At 32.9% G+C, this 21,026-nt stretch overlaps 1 protein-coding gene across 12 annotated transcripts in view; it reads right to left on the bottom strand.

Moving 5' to 3' along the window:
- chb (CLIP-associating protein) overlaps positions 1–21,026 on the bottom strand; it is a 358,527-nt gene that overhangs the window by 82,660 nt on the left and 254,841 nt on the right. For all 12 annotated transcript variants that reach the window (XM_085823772.1, XM_085823773.1, XM_035371225.2 and 9 more), the window contains 5 exons: positions 15,910–16,045; positions 15,588–15,658; positions 12,708–12,845; positions 6,671–6,865; positions 4,525–4,595 (listed from right to left, as the gene is read on the bottom strand). In XM_085823772.1, the coding sequence (XP_085679898.1) occupies positions 4,525–4,595; positions 6,671–6,865; positions 12,708–12,845; positions 15,588–15,658; positions 15,910–16,045 (611 nt within the window). The remainder of the gene's footprint in view (positions 1–4,524; positions 4,596–6,670; positions 6,866–12,707; positions 12,846–15,587; positions 15,659–15,909; positions 16,046–21,026) is intronic.

Genomic DNA, 21,026 nt, shown 5'->3' with positions numbered 1-21,026 from the left:
AGCAAGACAGAGAAATTGGATTCCAAAGAACTTAAGTTCAGTTAACATGGCAAATTGCATTCTTCCTAAACTTTTTAAATTGATCTAGCTTTTTTTTTTTTTTTTTTTTTTTTTTTTTTTTGCATGCAATTACAGAGGCTGATCACACATTTTTTAAATGATTTTCATTATAATTATAGAAATATTTTACTTAAAATTTTTATGTTTTAAATGTCCTATGTGATAACGCTTATTCTTTACTATCTTTATACACCATAATTTCCAAGACAATAAAAATAAAGCCTTTTGTAGTGTATTGGAAGAAGTATTTTATCCTATTGCTCTAGAACAGCTTTCCAAAAAAGTCCAAGGAGGTTATAAGCTGATGTTTGAACAATCTGCTTTTTAACAGTCCAGAAGCACAAAAATACATTGGTGATGGATCAAGAGATTCAGTAGTGATATGAGTTAAAGGTATGACTTTACATCTGTTTATTGTTCCATTTTTTCCAGGAAAATAACAGTAGATTTTGACATGTCGCTGCCTGCTTTGCCTTGATGCAATTCTACTGTTTGATCACTCTGTGTGTAAAGACAAGTATTTGATGTGTGAAAATTGGCTATAAATGTTTTTGATAATATGCAGAAATGATCTTAACATTTTTCTCCACTCTCTTTATTTTTAATTTGCTGTTATGTGAAAAATTAGCAACAATCATAAATTCCTTAGAAAACCTTTCTTTAGATTCCTTGAACCATGCTTTAAGATTTTTTTTTTTTTAATCCTCTTGGATGATAATAAATAGATATCTTTTTATTGCAGTCATTTAAGTGCATCCAAGATCTGTCTATTGTGACAACACTTTTCCATTTTTTTTTCAGGTAAATGTTTCTTATAAAGAATTCTGCAGCACATGAACGATATGTCGTGGAGAAAGACGATGCATCTCTTTTTTTTTTCGGGGGGAGAGGGCTTTTTAAGATTCAAATCAGCATTACTCACTTTGCTTGTGGTTTACACTGAGTATTTTAAGAAACTGTCCTTTGACTTGGTGGATTTTCTTCTAACTTTAAAGATGTTGCTTTTGCAACATCCGAAATATTCCGTTTTTTTCTTGGATACGTATTTGAAATAATTTTTCAACTTGACGGTAAATTTCGATGTTTTTCCCTTTGTTGTTGACAACATTACCTATCGTAGCTTTAGATATCGAAAAACTATTGATTTCACAATGTTTTTTAATACTAGTAATGACTAATAATACTAATAATAACTAAATAGCCTTCCATCTATTGCTTCTTTAAAAGCGACATTTTGCATGAAAACAAAACTGGCAAGTAGTAGAAGAAAATTTATCTCTTCAAAAATATACTTGCAGTTAAAAAAAAATTCCAGACGGAAGTTCTAGATAGCAAAGCAAAATCGTTTAAAAAATAAGCAAACAGCCTCTGTATTACTACAGCTATCTCAACCAAAATTAAACTTTGAACTTTTGATTATGTTGAAAAGAGATTCTAATTCTGGAGTTGTAACAGGATCTACATGTGTGTGTGATTATGGAAAAGCCTCGAGGGCTATCTGCCTAAGGGGAGGGATGCCTTCGTGGAGGACTTTCCAAAGGAAATTGGCTCGTATACACGTTACACATGGGGAAAACCATGAAAACACCCATGCAGCCAGCCCGATCGCGGGATTCGAACCCCGGACCAAACTACCAGTGTTCAGCCACTTTACCGCTCGGCTGCTGGTGGGCTGTAAACAGGATCTATAAAAGGAAAGTATTTTGGTACTTGCTTCTATAGTGACCTTGGTAAGAGAAAATGGCACCGGCCAACTCTAGCTTATGAAAGTGTAATTTCAGAATGAGGTAAAACAACAACCTTATTTTGGTGTAGATTCTGAAGCCTTTATAGGCTTATACGTAAAATGTTCCAATTAATGGAATTTGTGAAAAAAATATGGAGAAATAATAATAAATGAAGATGATATAACGGAAGATTTCTATTGCAATGATGATAAGCTATCATCAAATGGAAGACAAAATCTGTAGTAAGGTTTTAAATCCAGAAAATAATATTATCAATGCTGAAGAATGTGATAAGGGGTTTTTTAGAATGAAAATATTTTGATTGACAATTTAATGGGAATTCTCAACATGGCGCATACAGAACTTGAACAATGAAACTTTGTAACTGACACGAAATCATACATAAAATTAAAGACAAAATATCACTTACAAAATAAAAAGAGAAACAGCTTAAACAATTTAAATAAAACTGAAAGAAATGTTTAATAAAACAAATAAATATTGAGTTTTTTTTTTTTATAAATTTTGATTCCCTTAATATCATAAATGCTTCATTATTTCACAAACAAATATTTTATATTTTTAATTTTATAATTTCTACATGTCATCTTCCTACATTTAAGCTGATAATCTGAAGTCTATAAGTTTCCAAAATCTGGAATCACTGAAGCCTTGATTATTCTTGACCTCAGACTTTGTAACAATGTGTCACTAATGTTCAAAGAGTTTAAATTAAACCTTTATTTATATAAATATTAAGCATAAATACTGGATAATTCATATATGTACTCAGTATTGTGGTATATTTTATAAAATATAATACTAAATGTAAAAATATGATAAGGGGTTTTTTAGAATGAAAATATTTTGATTGACAATTTAATGGGAATTCTCAACATGGCGCATACAGAACTTGAACAATGAAACTTTGTAACTGACACGAAATCATACATAAAATTAAAGACAAAATATCACTTACAAAATAAAAAGAGAAACAGCTTAAACAATTTAAATAAAACTGAAAGAAATGTTTAATAAAACAAATAAATATTGAGTTTTTTTTTTTTATAAATTTTGATTCCCTTAATATCATAAATGCTTCATTATTTCACAAACAAATATTTTATATTTTTAATTTTATAATTTCTACATGTCATCTTCCTACATTTAAGCTGATAATCTGAAGTCTATAAGTTTCCAAAATCTGGAATCACTGAAGCCTTGATTATTCTTGACCTCAGACTTTGTAACAATGTGTCACTAATGTTCAAAGAGTTTAAATTAAACCTTTATTTATATAAATATTAAGCATAAATACTGGATAATTCATATATGTACTCAGTATTGTGGTATATTTTATAAAATATAATACTAAATGTAAAAATATGCATATTACTAAAGACCAATTAAATCATAAATTTACTAGCTCATTTACTGAATAAGGAAATATATTTTTCTTGTAATAAAATATACTGTTTGTTGCTTTTGTTCAACAATATTAATTCTCTAGTTAATTTGAAATGACACTATATAACTTCATTTCTATTCACATAATAAATTAAATTTTACTAAAAAAAGTATATTGCGAGCATAAATTCAAAAGGAAATAAAAACATATTTAGCTTAAATTTTTAAGAAAATATAAAAGACTTTGTCAACATTAAACCTCATGATCTACCAGTTAAAAAAAAAAATTGTATTGAAAAGGAAAAGTATTTAAAAAAAAAAAAAAAAAGATAGCAAAAGGATGAAATCCGTAATAAATTAAAAGTATGATTAAAGAAAAAATATGCATCTAAATTATGCAGAATTAGCAAATGTTTAAATGATGATCAATATTGTTTTTTAAAAACTACAATAATCAAATTCTTCCGACATCAATTCAGGAAGTATTTTTACTGAAATTTAGATCCTAATGCATTTTAGTGTTGCTCATCCACATAACAACTACTTAATTTCAGAAAAAAAAAAAAAAAAAAAAAAAAACGTTTCTAATTACGTTTTTATTACAACCTTAAATGACACATTGTTATTTGGAATATTTTCATATAATTTCACAATTAAAACTCTAAATACATTGGAAAAATTATGAATGGAACAAAAAATTCAATCTCTCTTAAAAATACGACCTCTCCTCCAAAGTTTCCATCTTATTTTTTCAAATCAGCAATCTGTCTATTTAAATTCTAGAATGAGCTTCATTTCAATGTCTGAATGATAGCTTAGGTTAAACAAATATCATAAGTGCGAAGGTATAAATTCTGATGAATTTACTTCATATATATTTTGTATGAAAATGTGAAGAAAGGAAAAAAAGAGGGGCAAAATGATGATGAAAACAGAATTCCACATAATAAAGGAACTCAATAAGAACTTAATTGCATAGTTAGTTCATACAAACCAATGTAAGAGTTATTCTCAAAATAAAAGAATTTTTTAACAAAATAATACGCTCTCTCTCTCTCTTAAAAAAAATAAAAAAAAAGGGGGGGAAAGAAAGAAAGAAAACCTTTGTAGTTAGTTTGTGACAATATTAATCATGTTGCCTAAAGTAACAAAAGAATATTTTCACTCAGACCCAAAACAAATAAATAAATAAAGAATAAAAATAAATAAATAACATGCTCAATAAACACAAAGATGCTGGTGAAAATGAAAAAGCATGCAGTTCATCATGCATTAATATACTCATAGATGAAATTAAGATGCTAAGCATGGTGATATTTTAAATACTTACAAGCATCTGTCTTGGAGTTTGGTAAGTTAGAAATTCCTGTACGTCTACCTAGTGTTCCAGTGCGGCCAAGGCTATTAGAAGGAGGAAATATTTTAAAATTACATGCATGTACGTATATGCTATACATAACTACACGTGAGAAAATATTAAACTTCCATTATTTAGAACACAAGAAATAGATAACTATAGGACTTAAAGGGCTATCAGCTTGTTCTCTGAAATGATCTGCAAAACATCAAAAAGCCCTGACAAATGATTTCAAATCATTTTACTAAAAACAAATAAAATTTAATCTATTTCTTGTTTTCTAAGCGATAAAAGTAAAACATTTTTCTCAACAAGAAACAGATAACAAAAATATTCTACAATTCATATTATTCAGTTAATTATGTTGCAAAAGCATTACACCAGAAAGAATGATAATATTACTCCACATTTTTAACATTAAGGAAACAAACTGATTAATAGTTTAGGAGCTGAAAATGTAAATGGTATTCAAAGTAAAATCACTGATAGTTTAAAATGCTTAGAGGACAGTTTTTGGAAAATTTTGGAGGATTCATAAAACTTTCTGATATATTTGCATTCAGTTTTTATGTTTTTTATGCATGAAGGGTCATAGGTAACTTAACATATATCTTGCATGCAATTACAAATGCATGTTGCATGGGTTTATGCAGCACACTTGTATACTCATGCCACAGCACAAAGTTGCTTATATCCTTATGAAGGTCACTTTCTTCCAGCTCAATATTCATCCTGGTAAGAAAGCAAGCACCTTTATGCCACAGCACCATTTGTGGGGACTCTTTTTTTTGGGGGGGAGGGCTGTTTGGCCAATAGTGGCTAACTTGCATAAAGATGCCAGCACTTATAGATAGATAGATCACTGTTATAAAGACATGTTTTACTTCATTTTCAAAATTATATATTCAAAACAATTAAAATTTAAATTATAAAGGAGTAGTTATGATTTTCACACATTTCTATAAAAATAATAAGTTTAAAAAATCAGAGATATTTATTTTACAATGAAAATGATAATACTGATGAATGAAGAAATATTTTATTTTACGAATGATTTACCATTAAACAGAAATAAGGAAATTCAATTACTTATAGTTTAAGTAAGGTGAAAAAGGAATTTGATTCAAATTAAAAGAGGGATTTTAAAGAATCTGTGAACACATCAGTTTTCTGCTTCTTCGTTAAAATGTACTACTAAATAAAATAACCAACTCAGTAAACAAATAAAATAAATAAATAATAAATCATCAAATAAATAATAATTGTTTTTGAAAAACTATGACAGATGTTAAAAATGTTTGAAGGAAATAAAGCTTTAGTGTACTGTAAATGAGATCTTATTTATTATTAAAACATGATAATTAAACAAAAAAAGTTTATTTGCATAAATAGTTACAATTATGTAGTAGAAAGAGAAATAAGTAATTTAATAATTTGGTCTTTATTACAGCAGAAAGTTTAAGCATACTAAAATGCATATTTTTTCTTTTTTTTTACATAACTTTACAATTCATTTCACTTATTCTTTGAAAGGCATTTATTCAGGTAGCATGATTACTGATCATTTTAATTCTTTTATTAATAATAAAAATGGATCACTAAAATAACAAGATATGACATTTTATTCTCTTATTAAAGACAACATTCATTAAACTTGGATAACAATCTACAATTTTCTACAGAGGAAGCATGACTGAACATAGCTGATCATAACCTACTATGAGAACTCTTCATTATAATAACTTCATCTTAGAGCACAGTTGGCTTCTTCAAAATATCATATTTTTAATAATGCAATTAATTGTGCATTTCAAGCACGCTCATATAGTTAATATACTTGGCAGTTACTTCAGTTATGAAAACATTTGCTAATCAAGATTTAAGTTTTAAATACCTTTAAATGTTAAAAAAGATCACTACAGGGTCGCCCCCTCCAAGATAGTACCAAGATACTTTATAAATAAAGTATTTTAATGATAAGGAAATACTATTATAAAACAACAACAAATTTTTAAGAGTAATGCATTTTGATACTAACAACTCTAAGAGGAAAACATTGTTTATTGACAATATTATTTTACTTCATTTTTATTTATTTATTTATCTATTTTTTGATTACCTCAGGTTTTCTACAGAGCCAGCATGATTGGACACAGTTGAACGATATGGCTTGCCACTCTGAGTAAGTGAGCTACTACTGGAAGAATTACTCATAGTAAGTTCATCATGAAGCATTCTCTGCTTACTGTTGTCTAGAGAATTTAAAAGGCTATCAGCTTGTTCTCTGAAATGATCTGCAAAACTCCAAAATGCCCTGAAAAAATATGATTTCAAATCATTTTACTGAAAATAAAACAAAAAATTAGGTTTCAAAATACAACAAAATCATGATTGCTTCAACTATCGGTGTGCAGAATTACAATTATACAATAAATCTCTCTTTCTATTTATCAGACACATTGCACTAAAGAATTTCAAAACAAATATTTTTAATTTTGTTTCCTATGATGCCAGACAGCTTGCTTAGTTATAAAAACACATTTTTTTTTTTTTTAATAATACTTATGAAGGTACATCTATGTAGTATCTGTAAGTGCGACACAACCACCAGAGGGCTTCACTGATGTGGCAGCAGCGAGGTGAAAAAGGAGTATGACAGAGACTTTCTTCTGCTATCCCACGCGAAGGTGGTGAGATGTCTGTCTACACGTGAAGGTGTAGAATAAAGAACTTTAGTTTTCCACGCGAAGGTGGTAAATTGACTGCATAATACATCAGCAAGTGCGAGTAGGCACTAATCGGTTATGTGATAAGACTGGCAAAAGCTATACAGAAACCTGCTTGTATCAAAAAGCACTTTTATTTAATCTAATTTATAACTTTTCTGATTATCTTTATTAAATGTTCTGTGGTGTGGAAAACATGTTGGAATTGTTATTTAGCATCTTCAACTCCCCCACTACAGAAAAACAGGGGCTCGGCCGGGATATTTGGATACTTGATATTTGAATACTTCATACCTGGATACTTAATTGCGGAACAAATTGGACAGACTGTTCCAGAAAATGCTAAAAAAAGGTGACATTAGAAAAATTATCGAAAATTCTGATATTTTCAAAACAAACGTTGAATTTGTTCGTGGCGTCGTCAAATCGATCGCAGAGGATCGGACGCCTAAAACAAGTAATGAACACTATCTGCTAGAGATCGAACATCTTAAATTAGCTCAAATTGAGAAGCAGATTTAGCTAGAAAGTTTAAAATCACAATCATTATCGAGTGATATAGGAAACGCGCAGACTAGTGTTGAAGATATCATTAAAAGCATCAAAACACTAACTATAGCTGTACCCCAGAAACCGGAAGCTCTGCATTTGTTTTTTCAGTCACTTGAGAAAGCTTTTACTACTACAAGTGTACCAGTGGAGTTAAAATCAAAAGTGTTGATTAATTTGTTAGGTGATAAATATAATAATGTTTTAACGTATGTTTCTGAACAAGAAATCGCGGATTATGATAAATTAAAAACTCTAATCTTGAAAGAATTTCAGCTGACACCGCGTGAATGTTTGAACAATTTTTAAAATGTGCAGAGACATTCATCATGTTCAGTTCGCGTCTCGACTCAGTGCAACTTTCAATTATTATTGTAAGCTAAGAGAGGTAGATGACTTTAAGAAATTGTGTGATCTTATTGTATCTGATAAGTTGTATGAAACTCCTGATTCTAAAACAAAGGAACATCTTAGTGTTCGGGAGGGTCAAAGTTGGTTCCCACCTAATCAATTGGGAAGAGAATGTGATTTATTTTATTCATCCAGGGGTAAATCTTTAGTTGATACCAGTAACACACGAATCGAAACTCCAGGAAATAAAAAGCTTAATTTTCCCAAAAACAATCTTAGAAAAGCTCAGAGCAATTTCAAGGATTCAGGGAAGTTTGTAAATCAGGGTAGTAGTCAACCCGAACATATTTGCTATGTATGTGGGAGTAAAGGGGAATTGTTTCATTTTGCGAGAAATTGTCCCAAATGTTTAGAAAAGGAGGAAAGTTTGTCTCCAAAAAAGGTATCTGGGTTAAAGATTGGATCGGATAATGCAGCTAGAAATAAGTTAGAATTTATTGAACTGTTGATTGATGGTAAGAAAGTAAAATGTTTAATAGATTCTGGAAGTGAATTGATAGTTGTAAAGAAATCCCTTTTTCCAAATAAATAATCAAGTGGATGTATAGAACTCAAAAGTTCGTTTGGTCATGTGGTTAATGCGGAAACGGCGAAGTTTTTCTTTATGCGAAAGTAAAAAACAAAAAGAAACAGAAGCAGCGATGGTTGATGACTTGATAACAAGACTGTATTTTCCCCCTTCCTGTCTAAAAATGATCTGTTCTGACCAGGTGATGTTTACGCAATATGAAAATGATTCTGCCAAACGTCGGAAAGGAATTTTTTGTCTTTTATTTCTGCAGCCATTGAGGCAGACAGCGAAACAGATTTATGGCATATTAAAGATGAAGGATTACGCAATACTGTTTCCACTCTCATTGATGAGTATAAACCATTAGAAAAGCCACGCAGTACAGACTTAAAAATGAAAGTAATATTAAAAGATGAAATTCCAGTTTCTCAGCGTTCGAGGAGAATTCCTTTTGCTGACCAAAAAATTGTTGATAATCAAATAGATGAATGGTTAAAGGATGGGATTATAAAGCCGTCGTGTTCAGAATATGCTTCGCCAATTGTTTTGTGTAGAAAAAAATGTGGCAAGACATGGATTTGTGTTGACTTCAGGCAGTTAAATAAAAAAATAGTTAAGGATTCTTTTCCTATGGCACAAGTAGAAGAGGTTTTAGATCGTTTGGGTGAAGCAAAGGTTTTTTCGATATTAGACTTAAAAAATGGTTTTTTCATGTTCCAGTTAAGGAAAACTGCACTAAATATTTGGCATTTATTACTCATGCAGGCTTGTAAGAATTTCTAAAAGCACCTTTTGGTTTGTGCACATCCCCTAGTGCGTTCCAAAGATTTATTTTTAATGTGTTTAGAGATTTAATTTGGGATGACACTGTTGTCACTTACATGGACGATTTTATTATTCCAGCACGAAATGAGAATGTGGGTTTAGAAAAGTTGAAACGTGTTTTAGAAGTAGCCAAGGAATATGGTTTGGATATTAATTTTAAGAAATGCCAGTTTTTGAAAAGAAAAATAGAATTTCTCGGGTATGTTATTGAGGATGGTACAATTCACCCCTCTACTGAAAAAAACCACGACTGTTCAAAATTTCCCGGAACCCAAAAGCCTTAAGCAGATTCAAAGTTTCTTGGGTCTTACTGGGTATTTTAGGAAATTTATTGCCAACTATTCAAAAATAGCGAAACCACTAAGTGATCTTCGTAACGGAGCAGAATTCAAATTTGGGCCTGGGCAAAAAGATGCATTTAATAAATTGAAAGAACTTTTATCCACAAGTATGGTTCTTCATATTTTTAAACAAGGAGCACCATTAGAATTGCATACAGATGCAAGCAGTCGGCGCTGTTTTGCTACAAAAGTCAGATGATGGACAGTTACACCCCATTTACTTCATGAGTAAAAAAAACTAGTCTCCAACAAGAGAAGCTATCTAATTATGAGCTTGAAGTTTTAGCTATAGTAGAAGCTCTAAAGAAATTCAGGAATTACCTTTTAGGATCTAAAGTCAGAATAATTACGGATTGTAACGCTTTCCAGAAGACTATGTTCAAGAAAGATCTAACCCCTAAAGTGGCGAGATGGGCGTTACTTCTAGAAGAATTTGACTATGAAATTGTTCACAGATCGGGCAACAAATGAAGCATGTGGATTCATTAAGTAGAAACGCTGTTATGATGGTTACTTGTTCTCAGGGAGAAGTTACAGCCAAAATTGCAGCTGCGCAAAGGAGTGATGAGCGTCTCCAGTTGCTAAAATCCTTAGTCGAGCAAGGACTGAAGAAAGATTTTTTAGTGAAAAATTGAGTATTATACAAGTTCAACAGTGGTTGTGAGTTACTTGTCGTACCCGAAGCATTAGAGCTAGAAATCATACATAGTATCCACAACAAGAGACATTTTACAGTGTCTATAACAGAAGATCTGCTAAAAACCAACTTTTATATTCCTAACCTTAGAAAACGAATTGAACAAGCTATTTCAAATTGTGAAGAATGTATTTTGTGCGACAGAAAACGAGGTAAGGGCGAAGGATTGCTGAATCCCATACCAAAAGATAGTATTCCTTTGAGCACTTTTCATATCGATTTTATAGGACCATTACCTTCGATAAATAAGAACTAAAATCACATCTTAACCGTGGTTGATGCATTCACAAAGTTCGTGTGGCTCTATCCAGTAAAGTCTACATCAGCTCAAGAAGCATTGCAGAAGACTGCAACAATGAACTTTTGGTAATCCTTTGAGAATTATAAGTGATAAAGGTACGGCGTTTACCTCTAAAGACTTTGAAGATTACCGTAGTCAAGAGAAGATCCAGCACATATTTACAACTACAAGCATTCCTAGAGGAAATGGACAAGTGGAAAGGATTCATCTCACTCTGATTCCAGTCCTATCTAAATTATCCATAGATGATCCAACCAAGTGGTACAAATATGTTGGAGATGTACGAAGGATCTTGAACAGCACTAAGAGCAGAAGCACAAAGAGTTCTCCATTTGAGCTTCTCAATGGTGTTAAAATGAGAAATCGAGAAGACTTAAAGATTATGGAAATTCTCGAAGAAGAAGAAAAAAATATTATGATGAAAGATCGAGAAGATATGAGAGAGGAAGCAAGGAAAACCATTCTAAAAATTCAGGAAGAGAATAGAAAAACATACAACAAGAAGAGAAAAGAGGCACAAGTATACAATGTGAACGACTTAATTGCCATACAAATAACACAGTATAGAGGTGGACTAAAGTTAGGGCCAAAGTTCTTCGGTCCATACCATGTAACAGCGAGGAAAGGCAAAGATCATTACTAGGTGAAAAAAGTGGGACACCATGAAGGTCCTGGATGTACCACTACAGCAGCTGATCTCATGAAGCCGTGGACTTCTACTATATAGAACTATGTGTGGTTCTTCCACACTTCTTTCTTTTTTTTTTTTTTTTTTTTAAATTTATTTTCAGGTGCTGTCTTGATGTTCCAGTGTTGCTGATCCGTGTTTTCGAGGACGAAAAAGTGTCAGGATGGACGAGCTGTAGTATCTTTAAGTGCGACACAACCACCAGAGGGCCTCAACGATGCGCCAGCAGCGAGGTGAAAGAGGAGTATGACAGAGACTTTCTTCTGCTATCCCACGCGAAGGTGGTGAGATGTCTGTCTACACGTGAAGGTGTAGAATAAGGAACTGTAGTTTTCCACGCGAAGGTGGTAAATTGACTGTATAATACATCAGCAAGTGCGAGTAGGCACTAATCGGTTATGTGATAAGACTGGCAAAAGCTATACAGAATCCTGCTTGTATCAAACGGCACTTGTATTTAATCTAATTTGACCATTTCTGATTATCTTTATTAAATGTTCTGTGGTGTGGAAAACACGTTGGAATTGTTATTTAGCATCTCCAACTCCCCCACTACATCTTTGAAATCAAATGCATTTGCTATACCCAAAAAACAAATACCTGAAAAATCCCTAATCCTGAGCGGCATCGCAGGCTTTATCCAGTCATCAGACTTTTTTGTCACTTGGTATAAATTAGCTTATAATTTAAAATATGTATAAAATATTGTAACAAATGTATATCATCGGCAACGCATTCTACAGAAGATATTCATTTGTTACAATATTTTGCTTTCTCACTTTCATTAATGATACAAATATCATCTTAATGGAAGTTCACGAAAACAAAGACCAAAATAAGCAATTATACAAATTTAGCTAAAATTGCTGTTTAATTACAGGTTTAATTACACTTCATGAGCAGATCTAAAAAACTGTGCAACTGAGAGGGTTAATGCTTCTATACCAGATCATATGATTTAATAAACACACATTTTCATTATCTATTAATATCTGTTATTAAACCAATAATGTTTTCCTTTCATTATGGGAAAGGAGGTGGAATTATTTAATACCATCTTCATAATTTATTAACTTATCATTACAATAATATGTTAAAATTACATACTTTCGGGAGAATGCACGAGCCTCGGGATCAGCATCACTGATGCCTTTTCTTATAGCATCTGTGAGAATACCAACATGTTTTTCCATTGGATGAGTAGGCCATGTCACAAGGAGTTGGTCCAAAAATTCAAAACATGTTCTGAAAAATAGAAATATAAAAAATATTTTTAATGAAAAAATACTTAGTTAATTTTTGTGTCAGCAAAAAACAAGAAAACCTTCTACAATAATATTGTAATTATGAATAAGTAGGCTGCAGTATGAGTAAGAAATATATCTTTCAATAGAAAAATTCCTGAAAAATTTTTTAAATCTGCACATCCCATAACCTTTACATAAAATGAAGGTAAAAGAAAAAAATACAAATGAAAAAGAGTCTGAAAACTGGATGAAAAATGAAATTTTGTAGAGTAAAATGTCTGAGATCAAGGACTCATCACAACTTCAACAATTACATATTTTACATAATACAATTAAATCTAGTCAGATGACCTACAAAAATCATAAAATTAAAACTAGAAAATAGCTGTTTACGAAAGAAGGAACGATTTATGATCTTAAAAAATTCAAAATTTATTAAAAAAAAAACAATATTAATTTGTTGATTTATTACACATTACTTTCTACAAAAGTTATTTCAGTTACTTCAGATAATTTCCTGTCCAGTCAAAAGTTCCATTATTCAATCCTGTAATTAATGAGTCAACAATTCCCACAAAATTGTCAATCGAAATTTTTCTAGTCTCATCATCCTCTTTGCCATTTTCTTCACTAGTGGTAGTGACATATTCTACATTTAGAACCATACTACAAATTTCGAATAATGTCTCCTTTTAACATAGCTTAATGCTTAGCTAGCATCCACTTTACACTACAGGCTATGTATCATAAGACTGTTCTCTAAAGACATGTTGTTCTGCTAAATTTTGTCTTACTTCTATTGCATACTACCAAAGTTAAGCCTGAATTATATTAATTTAGTTATTTACTACACTTATGTCTGTTTCCTGCATATATGTAAGCCTTATATGAATAACATACCAGTTATTCTTAATTCAAATAGCATTAAATGTAATCTTTTGGCCTATGAATATTGTCACAAATTTGTAGATAATTTTAGTGAAATGATATAACAAAACTGCTGTATTTTTCTGTGTAAAATAACATGAAAAGCTTGAGAGAAACTATGTTCTAGCTGAAAAATAAGAATACAGGGGTAAGTCTATTTAACGCTGAGTAAATGACTGCCTTGTTAATTTGGCAACCGTTTGGGCGGTTTTATGCCAAATTTGGAGAAAAATTGCCTTAAATCATGAAACTTGGCATCCATTTGGTGACATTTTGATCTGATTTCTGTAAAACTAATATATACTGTTACTGAATAACAGTAATTGATTCCTATATTAGCCAAAACCATGCACCTCCACATCATAAAATATCTAAGTAGTAAGCAGAAATAGGAAAGTTGCATAATTGGTTAGTTTAATGCAAACTAGAGGGAGCCACAATAGCTCAAGAGAGTTTGGGCAAAGAAAAAAAATCATTAAGTCACAAGTTTTTTTTTTTTTTTTTTTTTTTTGGGGGGGGGGGGTATATTTTTTTTGTATTTTTTAATTTTTTTTATTTTTTTATTTTTTACTTTTTTTATTTATTTACTTATTTTGTATTTTATATTTTTATAGCATAAATAAATGATTCCTATATTAGCTGTAACCGCATCTGACCCTCATATGCTTTCTAGTAATTTAGAGAAGCAGAAAATATTAGAGATTTCTTGACGGCCTGGGTAAAACTATATAAGACTGGAGATAGCATCAGTTTCTCAGCAGTAGTAGTTGTTAGTTCAGAGTGACTTCAGAGTATTGAGATATCCGAGAGAGCTTTGCCTTTTAGATGCATTTTTCATTGTGTTGTGTTTCATGCTCTTAGTATTTTGAAGAGTAACTACTGATTCTACTCAATGAGACTGTGAAGAGCTGTATGAGAATTTTTGCGGTGAAAAATTTCTTTTGGTAAAAATAAATTTTATCAAGCTATCATCGGTTCTATGTGCAATCAATCTATTACTAACCCATATGTATGCAACAATATCATTAACAAAATCTATTTTTTGCATATGGACAGAAAGCTCTGTTAAATTTCTCTCATCAACACATCACAGCACAGTTGGCTGAAGTTTATAATCGTCTCTAAGCATAAAGTCAACATAAAAGACTATAAGCACACAATTTAGTATTCAATTACTAATTTAAAAAAAATATTTTAGGGATTGCGTCCTTTCACAAACTGCCATAAGTTGATAGTCGCATGGTGATGATTAGAGAACTTTTGGTATACTGTTTTAGTCTGAGATGTATGCTAAAGAGTAATATGCTAAGGTAGATATATAACCAACAAATCATTGTTAATATAATATAGATTTGAGGTAATAATTTATTGCTTTCTTCAACATAGATGTATTTATTTAGTATCCAAATGAAATTAAGATAAGAACCTTTCATATATTTCATAATGAAAAAAATGTGTATTGGGCATATATGAAGCATAAGCATATCTAAAGCAAGAAACTACTTTTAGAATCAGTCTTTCTCCCTTTCTAGAAAAAAAAAAAAAAAAAACTTTAAAATAATTACTGGTGATCAGGAGGTCCAGATATTAGATCATTCTGTCTGGACATTGGCCTTTAAACTTTGGACTTACTGTATATTTAAATACATAAGCATGTATATGTATTTTTCTGTTATCATATAGTTGTTTAATGGTAATTAGAATTAAAAGTTTAAATCAGTACCTCAGGCATAGAGTTTATTTTTCAATGTAGCTAACAAATACATAATGTAAAAACAAAATATTTAAAATAGAAATAACAAAGGAGACTTACTTTCTAATGTCTTTTGACTTTGAAGAAAGATGAGAAGTAATAATAGGTATTAACCGGCTGACATGTGTATACTACAGGAGGAAATTAAATAGGACCATTTTAGTTACATTTAATGATAAGCATAATAAAAAAAGCAAAAATTCCTTGCAGTAATCAAAAATAAATACGCAAATAAATAAATAACATAAATAAACAAATATCATATATGAATTCCTTCCCAAATTACTTTTAGAGAAAAGTTTAAAATATTTTAAGTATAAATCTTATTAAGAATTGGAAAGGTATTAAGAGGCAGTTTTGGAAGATAGGAAAAAATTATTACCCTGATTATAAAACGTATGGCAACTATTCCAGCAGTAGACATTATCTTGGCACTATTTGGAATTAAGTTAATAAGTGATGGCAACAATGTTTCAGCAAAGTGATCCAATTTTGTTCCTAATTGCTGAGAAAGATATCTGAAAGAAAATATATTCCTATTAGCAAATGTTTAAAGAATACCCTAAATAAGATTATTTCAATGTATTTTTTGCAGCTGTTGCTGCTACTACTTGAGTACAAAGTGAGAGATCCAGGCTTGATAGACATTGGCGATTCCAGATTACGGTTTTTTTCAGATTCTAGTAATGTGATATGTAGAACTTATAAAATTTAAAATACGAAATAGTAGTTTTTGAAGCAATGAAGCATTTTGACCTCAAGGGATTCAAAATTAAAAAAAAAAAAAAAAAAAAAAAAAAAAAAACCCTCAATATATTGTTGTTTCCTTTACTAAACAGTTCTTTCAGCGTAAGGTGTATAAGCTGTTTCATTTCTTTTGCTAATATTTTGTCCTTAATTTTACAGATTTTACATTTCGTGTTCAGTTACAATGTTCCATAGTTCAAGTTCTGTAACTGCCGTGTCGAGAATTCCCATTAAATTGTCATACGTCTCTGTCACTTTCTTCCCAATACATAGTTATAGTTTCTGGCTTTAGAACCATATTAAGACTTTGTCACCCATTAGTCGATTGATGATTGAGGCATTTTCATCGCAATGGAAAATCTTCTATTATAGCATCCTCATTTCTTTAAACTTTTCCACAAATCCCATTAATTGGAACATTTAATTTTTTGCCTGCAATATCTGAAAACTTCAAATTCGCAGCCATCATCATAAAGGTAAGCTAGTATTCTTCATATACTTTTGGTGATATATCATGTGATTGGTAACTAAAGCTTTATGAGATGTTGTTCCGCTGAATTTCATCTTGCTTCTATCACATGTTGACGAAGTTGAGCCTGAATTACATTAGTTTATTCGCAGCCATCATCATAACGCTTAGCTAATATTCCTCATATACCATTGGTGACGTATTGTGATAGGCAACTAAAGCTTAATGAGATGTTGTTCTACTGAATTTTGTCTTGCTTCTATCACATGTTAATGAAGCTAAGGCTGAATTAAATTAGTTAAGTTATTTATTATACTCACACTTATTTCCTGCATATGCTCAACATTCGAGTCTCAAATAAATAAGTTTCTACATACACTTCAGGTTTCTCCACAGCTGGTGTTTACTTTTTTGCAGTCCAGCGCAATCTCTGTGGATCCTAAATCTGCTGCCAAGTAGCTCCCTAAATTCTGAAAGTTTTGCTGTCCCTAAATTTTGCATACCAGTGCCTTCACTAAATTTTAATGATTTTATTCTCCGTCATGCTAGTACCACATGGGGTGGCACAACAACGGAGAAACATGTTCTGTGTCAAGAAATTCAGGCAGGACTTGTTGCAAGAAGATCAGGTATGCCCTATTAATCCAAAAGACTGGGCAGAAGGTACGGTCCAGTGATGTAGTCACCAAGAATGCCATCCCAAACACTGACTGCTATTGAGCTGCATGTGGTTGCGTACGATGAGGGTTCTCCAAAACCCATACATAAGTGTTATGCTGATTGAAGGCTCCCTCATGTGTGAAGTATGCTTCAACCGTGAACAATACAGATGCAGCAAATGTGCTGTCTGTAGCACTATTGCAAGAACTATGTAGCAAACTTCTTCCGGAGTGGATAATCCTCAGGCTCTAGGTAGCGCTCATTTGGTTTCCTGCGAGTATCTTCCACACAAAAAATTGAGATAAACCCACTTGTTGGACTATCGCTCGAGTACTCATACTTGGATTATCTTCTACCAGATATAAGACCGCCTCCTCATTGCCAGGTGTCCTCGTCATTTGCTGTCGATTCACTGTAGCTCTCGTTAAACAACCAGTCTCATGTAACCTTTCGTTCACGTGTGATCTGAAGCACACCTATTCAGGTTGTGTTCCTGGTACAACTGATGAGTGTCGTACCCGTTACAATCTGCAACTCCATACAGGATCAGCATGTCATCATTTTTCAAAGTGGCCAGAGGGATTTTCGTTAGTAGAAATATCCGCACAGTCTGTTGCAGCAGCCTTCTACGCAGGTTGGATCTCCAGATTTGAATACCCACTTCGGCTAACTACCAACCAGGGAAGGCAGTTTAAATCATCTCTTCGATGAACTAACCAAGTTTCTGGGTACAGCTCGACATAGCACATCTTTATACCATCCATCTGCAAATGGCCAAGTTGAAAGATTTCATCGGGAGCTGAAATCCGCAAACATGGCACACAGCAATAAACAGTTAACTGCTGTACTGCCTATAATTTTATTAGGTTTCAGATCCACTTGGAAGGATGATCTGCAAGCAACCACAGCAAAAATGGTGTGTCGAACTCCAATTCATCTCCCAGGAGAATTCCTGTGCCCTACTTCTGGAACCCCCAGATCCAGTGACTTTTGTCGGAGAGCTTTGCGAATCTATGCAACGCTTCCTACCTCTTACAAATTAACCTCATAGCGAGCAAGCGGTATTCGTCAGCAAAGCCACCTGCAATCATGTTTTTCTTTGAATGGATGTAGTGAAAAAAAGACTTCAGCCGCCATATGAAGGCCTTTATGAAGTGATCAGTGGAGGCGACAAAGTTCTCACAATTTCCATACGGGACAAAGCTAAGAGAGTAAGCATTGATTGGCTTAAGCCAGCATATGTCACAAGAAAAGATGCTGAAGACTCAGCACCCACACACAATCACAGAACTACCCTCCCAACACTGATCCAAGGTGATCCACCTAGAAAATCGTAGATTCCTATGCCACCGGCAGCTATACCTGCAGGGAACTGTGAATCACCGGCAATGGTAACTCGCTCAGGCTGATGCATACACTTCAGTCCCAGGCATAGCTAAAATCTCGCTGTCGCTGAAGAGGGGGGGGGGGGTTGCTTGTAGCGATCTCATCAGACTATGTTTCTTGAAAGGCACACCTCAGATGAAGACAAAGGAGAACAGGTGGTGACGCGTCTCAAGGACAGTAGAAAGCAGATAGGTGTCGAAGTACACTGACTGTCTTGGCTTGATGTTCTGAGGTATGCAGTAAAACGCTCCTGTAAGTTTTGATTTAGAAATGCTGTAATGTTTTCCCTGGGCACTAATTATGTAAAATAAATTCTAACTTGAATATGGATAATTTGCATCTTACTTTATAAGGTTTTATCAAGCATTCTAATATATATAGTTAAAATCTAAAGTGCCTTTCATTTTTGTAGCACTTTGTATTAGGTATTTCTACTCAATCTAGGATACTTAACACAGAGTCCTGTTCAGAAGGAAACAAGTTTTCCTTCCAAATATTCCCTCTATTCATGAACTGGTTTTTCACCTCCTGCACCAGACTGTGAAATATCATGCCCTTGTTTCCTTCTCCTATCCTCCTCATTTCTGGGGGAAATACTTGAAAGGTGGGACTGTGAAATTTTAAACCAATGCACTAAGTTAATAATAATAAAAAACCAACTATGCATAAACAAAGTTATGTGATATGTAAAAGAAAAATTTTACTATTAAAATGAAAAGGACTGAATTAAGACTAAGATGAAACAACATATAAATGTAAAAGACATATAAATGAGAGTCATATAAACTATGCTACACTATGTATAAAAATAAATAATTTTTTAAGACATTGCTGTGCGAGTCATTTCTCAAGGTGCTGTGTGTTGATAGTTACATGATGATGAAAGTATAAAATAATAAATAATTATTCCCTAGGTTGCATCAGAGATATAAATTATCTAGTAGGTGTAAAATTATTCCATTTCAGATTTATGCCAAGCAAAGGTGGCTACTCAGCCAAATTATTGATAACACAGATTTATGCTAATAAATACATTCATGTCCATAAATTAAGGATAATTCGGAGTCACGTGGAAATCGAACTCTAAAATAAATATATCACCTGTAAAATCACTACAAACATCTTCAAGAATCATATGCAAATTTCAGGAAGTAACCAGATGACACCGATGGTACACCACAACGACGAGAGATTAAGAGAGTGATATATAAGGAATACAGGCAAAGAAGTAAAATTGTTCGCAGGTGCTTTATAAGCATTTCAGTGCAATAACCGAATAGGTATGACACAAAGGACGCATTTGGATAATTTTTTACGTGGTAGAATTATCGGCCGTGTGGAACGTGGGAGTACACAACTGGAAGTATCAGACGAAATTGCCCAGAGTGTCATCTCCAGGCTTTGGCAATGATTTCAAGATGATGGTAATGTGAGTACAAGTTACAGCATAGGTCGCCCCAGAGCTACAATGCCGAATGAGGACTGGTATTTGGCAGTTACTGCCAAAAGAAACAGGCGGAGCACAGCTTCAGACTTGTCTCGTCAGCTCTCTTCAGCCACTGGTACGACAATTTCAAGGCAGACCGTGTACAGACGCTTAGGGCAGATTGGTCTATATGCACGTGGACCTGTCAGATGTGTTCCACTTACTGCAACTCACTGTCGCCTGCGGTTAGCCTGGAGTAGAGAGCATGCATTGTGGACACCGCAACAGTGGGCTTGTGTGATGTTTTCCGAAGAGTCCAGGTTTAGCTTTCAGTCTGATTCTCGCCGGACTTTCATATGGAGAGCTCCAGGTACCCGTTACCACCAAGAAAACATCATTGAACAATACCGTTACAGTGGTGCAGGAGTGCTCGTTTGGGGTGGAATTATTTTGGGTTCCAGAACTGACCTGCATGTTCAAACTGGAACCATGACAAGCCAAATCTATCTGGAAGTCATTTTGGAACAACATGTACGTTTGTTTCGGGGCGCCATGGGCGCACATTTTGCATTTATGGATGACAACGTCCGTCCTCACCGTGCAAACATCATAAGCGAATGTCTTCAATCGGAGGATATCACCCGTATGGACTGGCCAGCATTCTCACTGGACTTGAATTCAGTAGAGCATGTGTGGGACATCCTTGGCCAACGAGTTGCAGCCCGTCAACCACCTCCTACATATATACTGGAACTTCGGAGAGCATTGCTTTTTGAGTGGTGTAATATCCACAAAGATCAGATCGATAATT

This window comes from Stegodyphus dumicola, chromosome 9, assembly GCF_044657685.1.
Source record: "Stegodyphus dumicola isolate Sdum_Otavi_A_Nest chromosome 9, ASM4465768v1".
NCBI classification, from domain to species: Eukaryota; Metazoa; Arthropoda; class Arachnida; order Araneae; family Eresidae; genus Stegodyphus; species Stegodyphus dumicola.
Note: the sequence above shows the minus strand (reverse complement) of the source record. Positions and strands in the feature narration are given on the sequence as shown.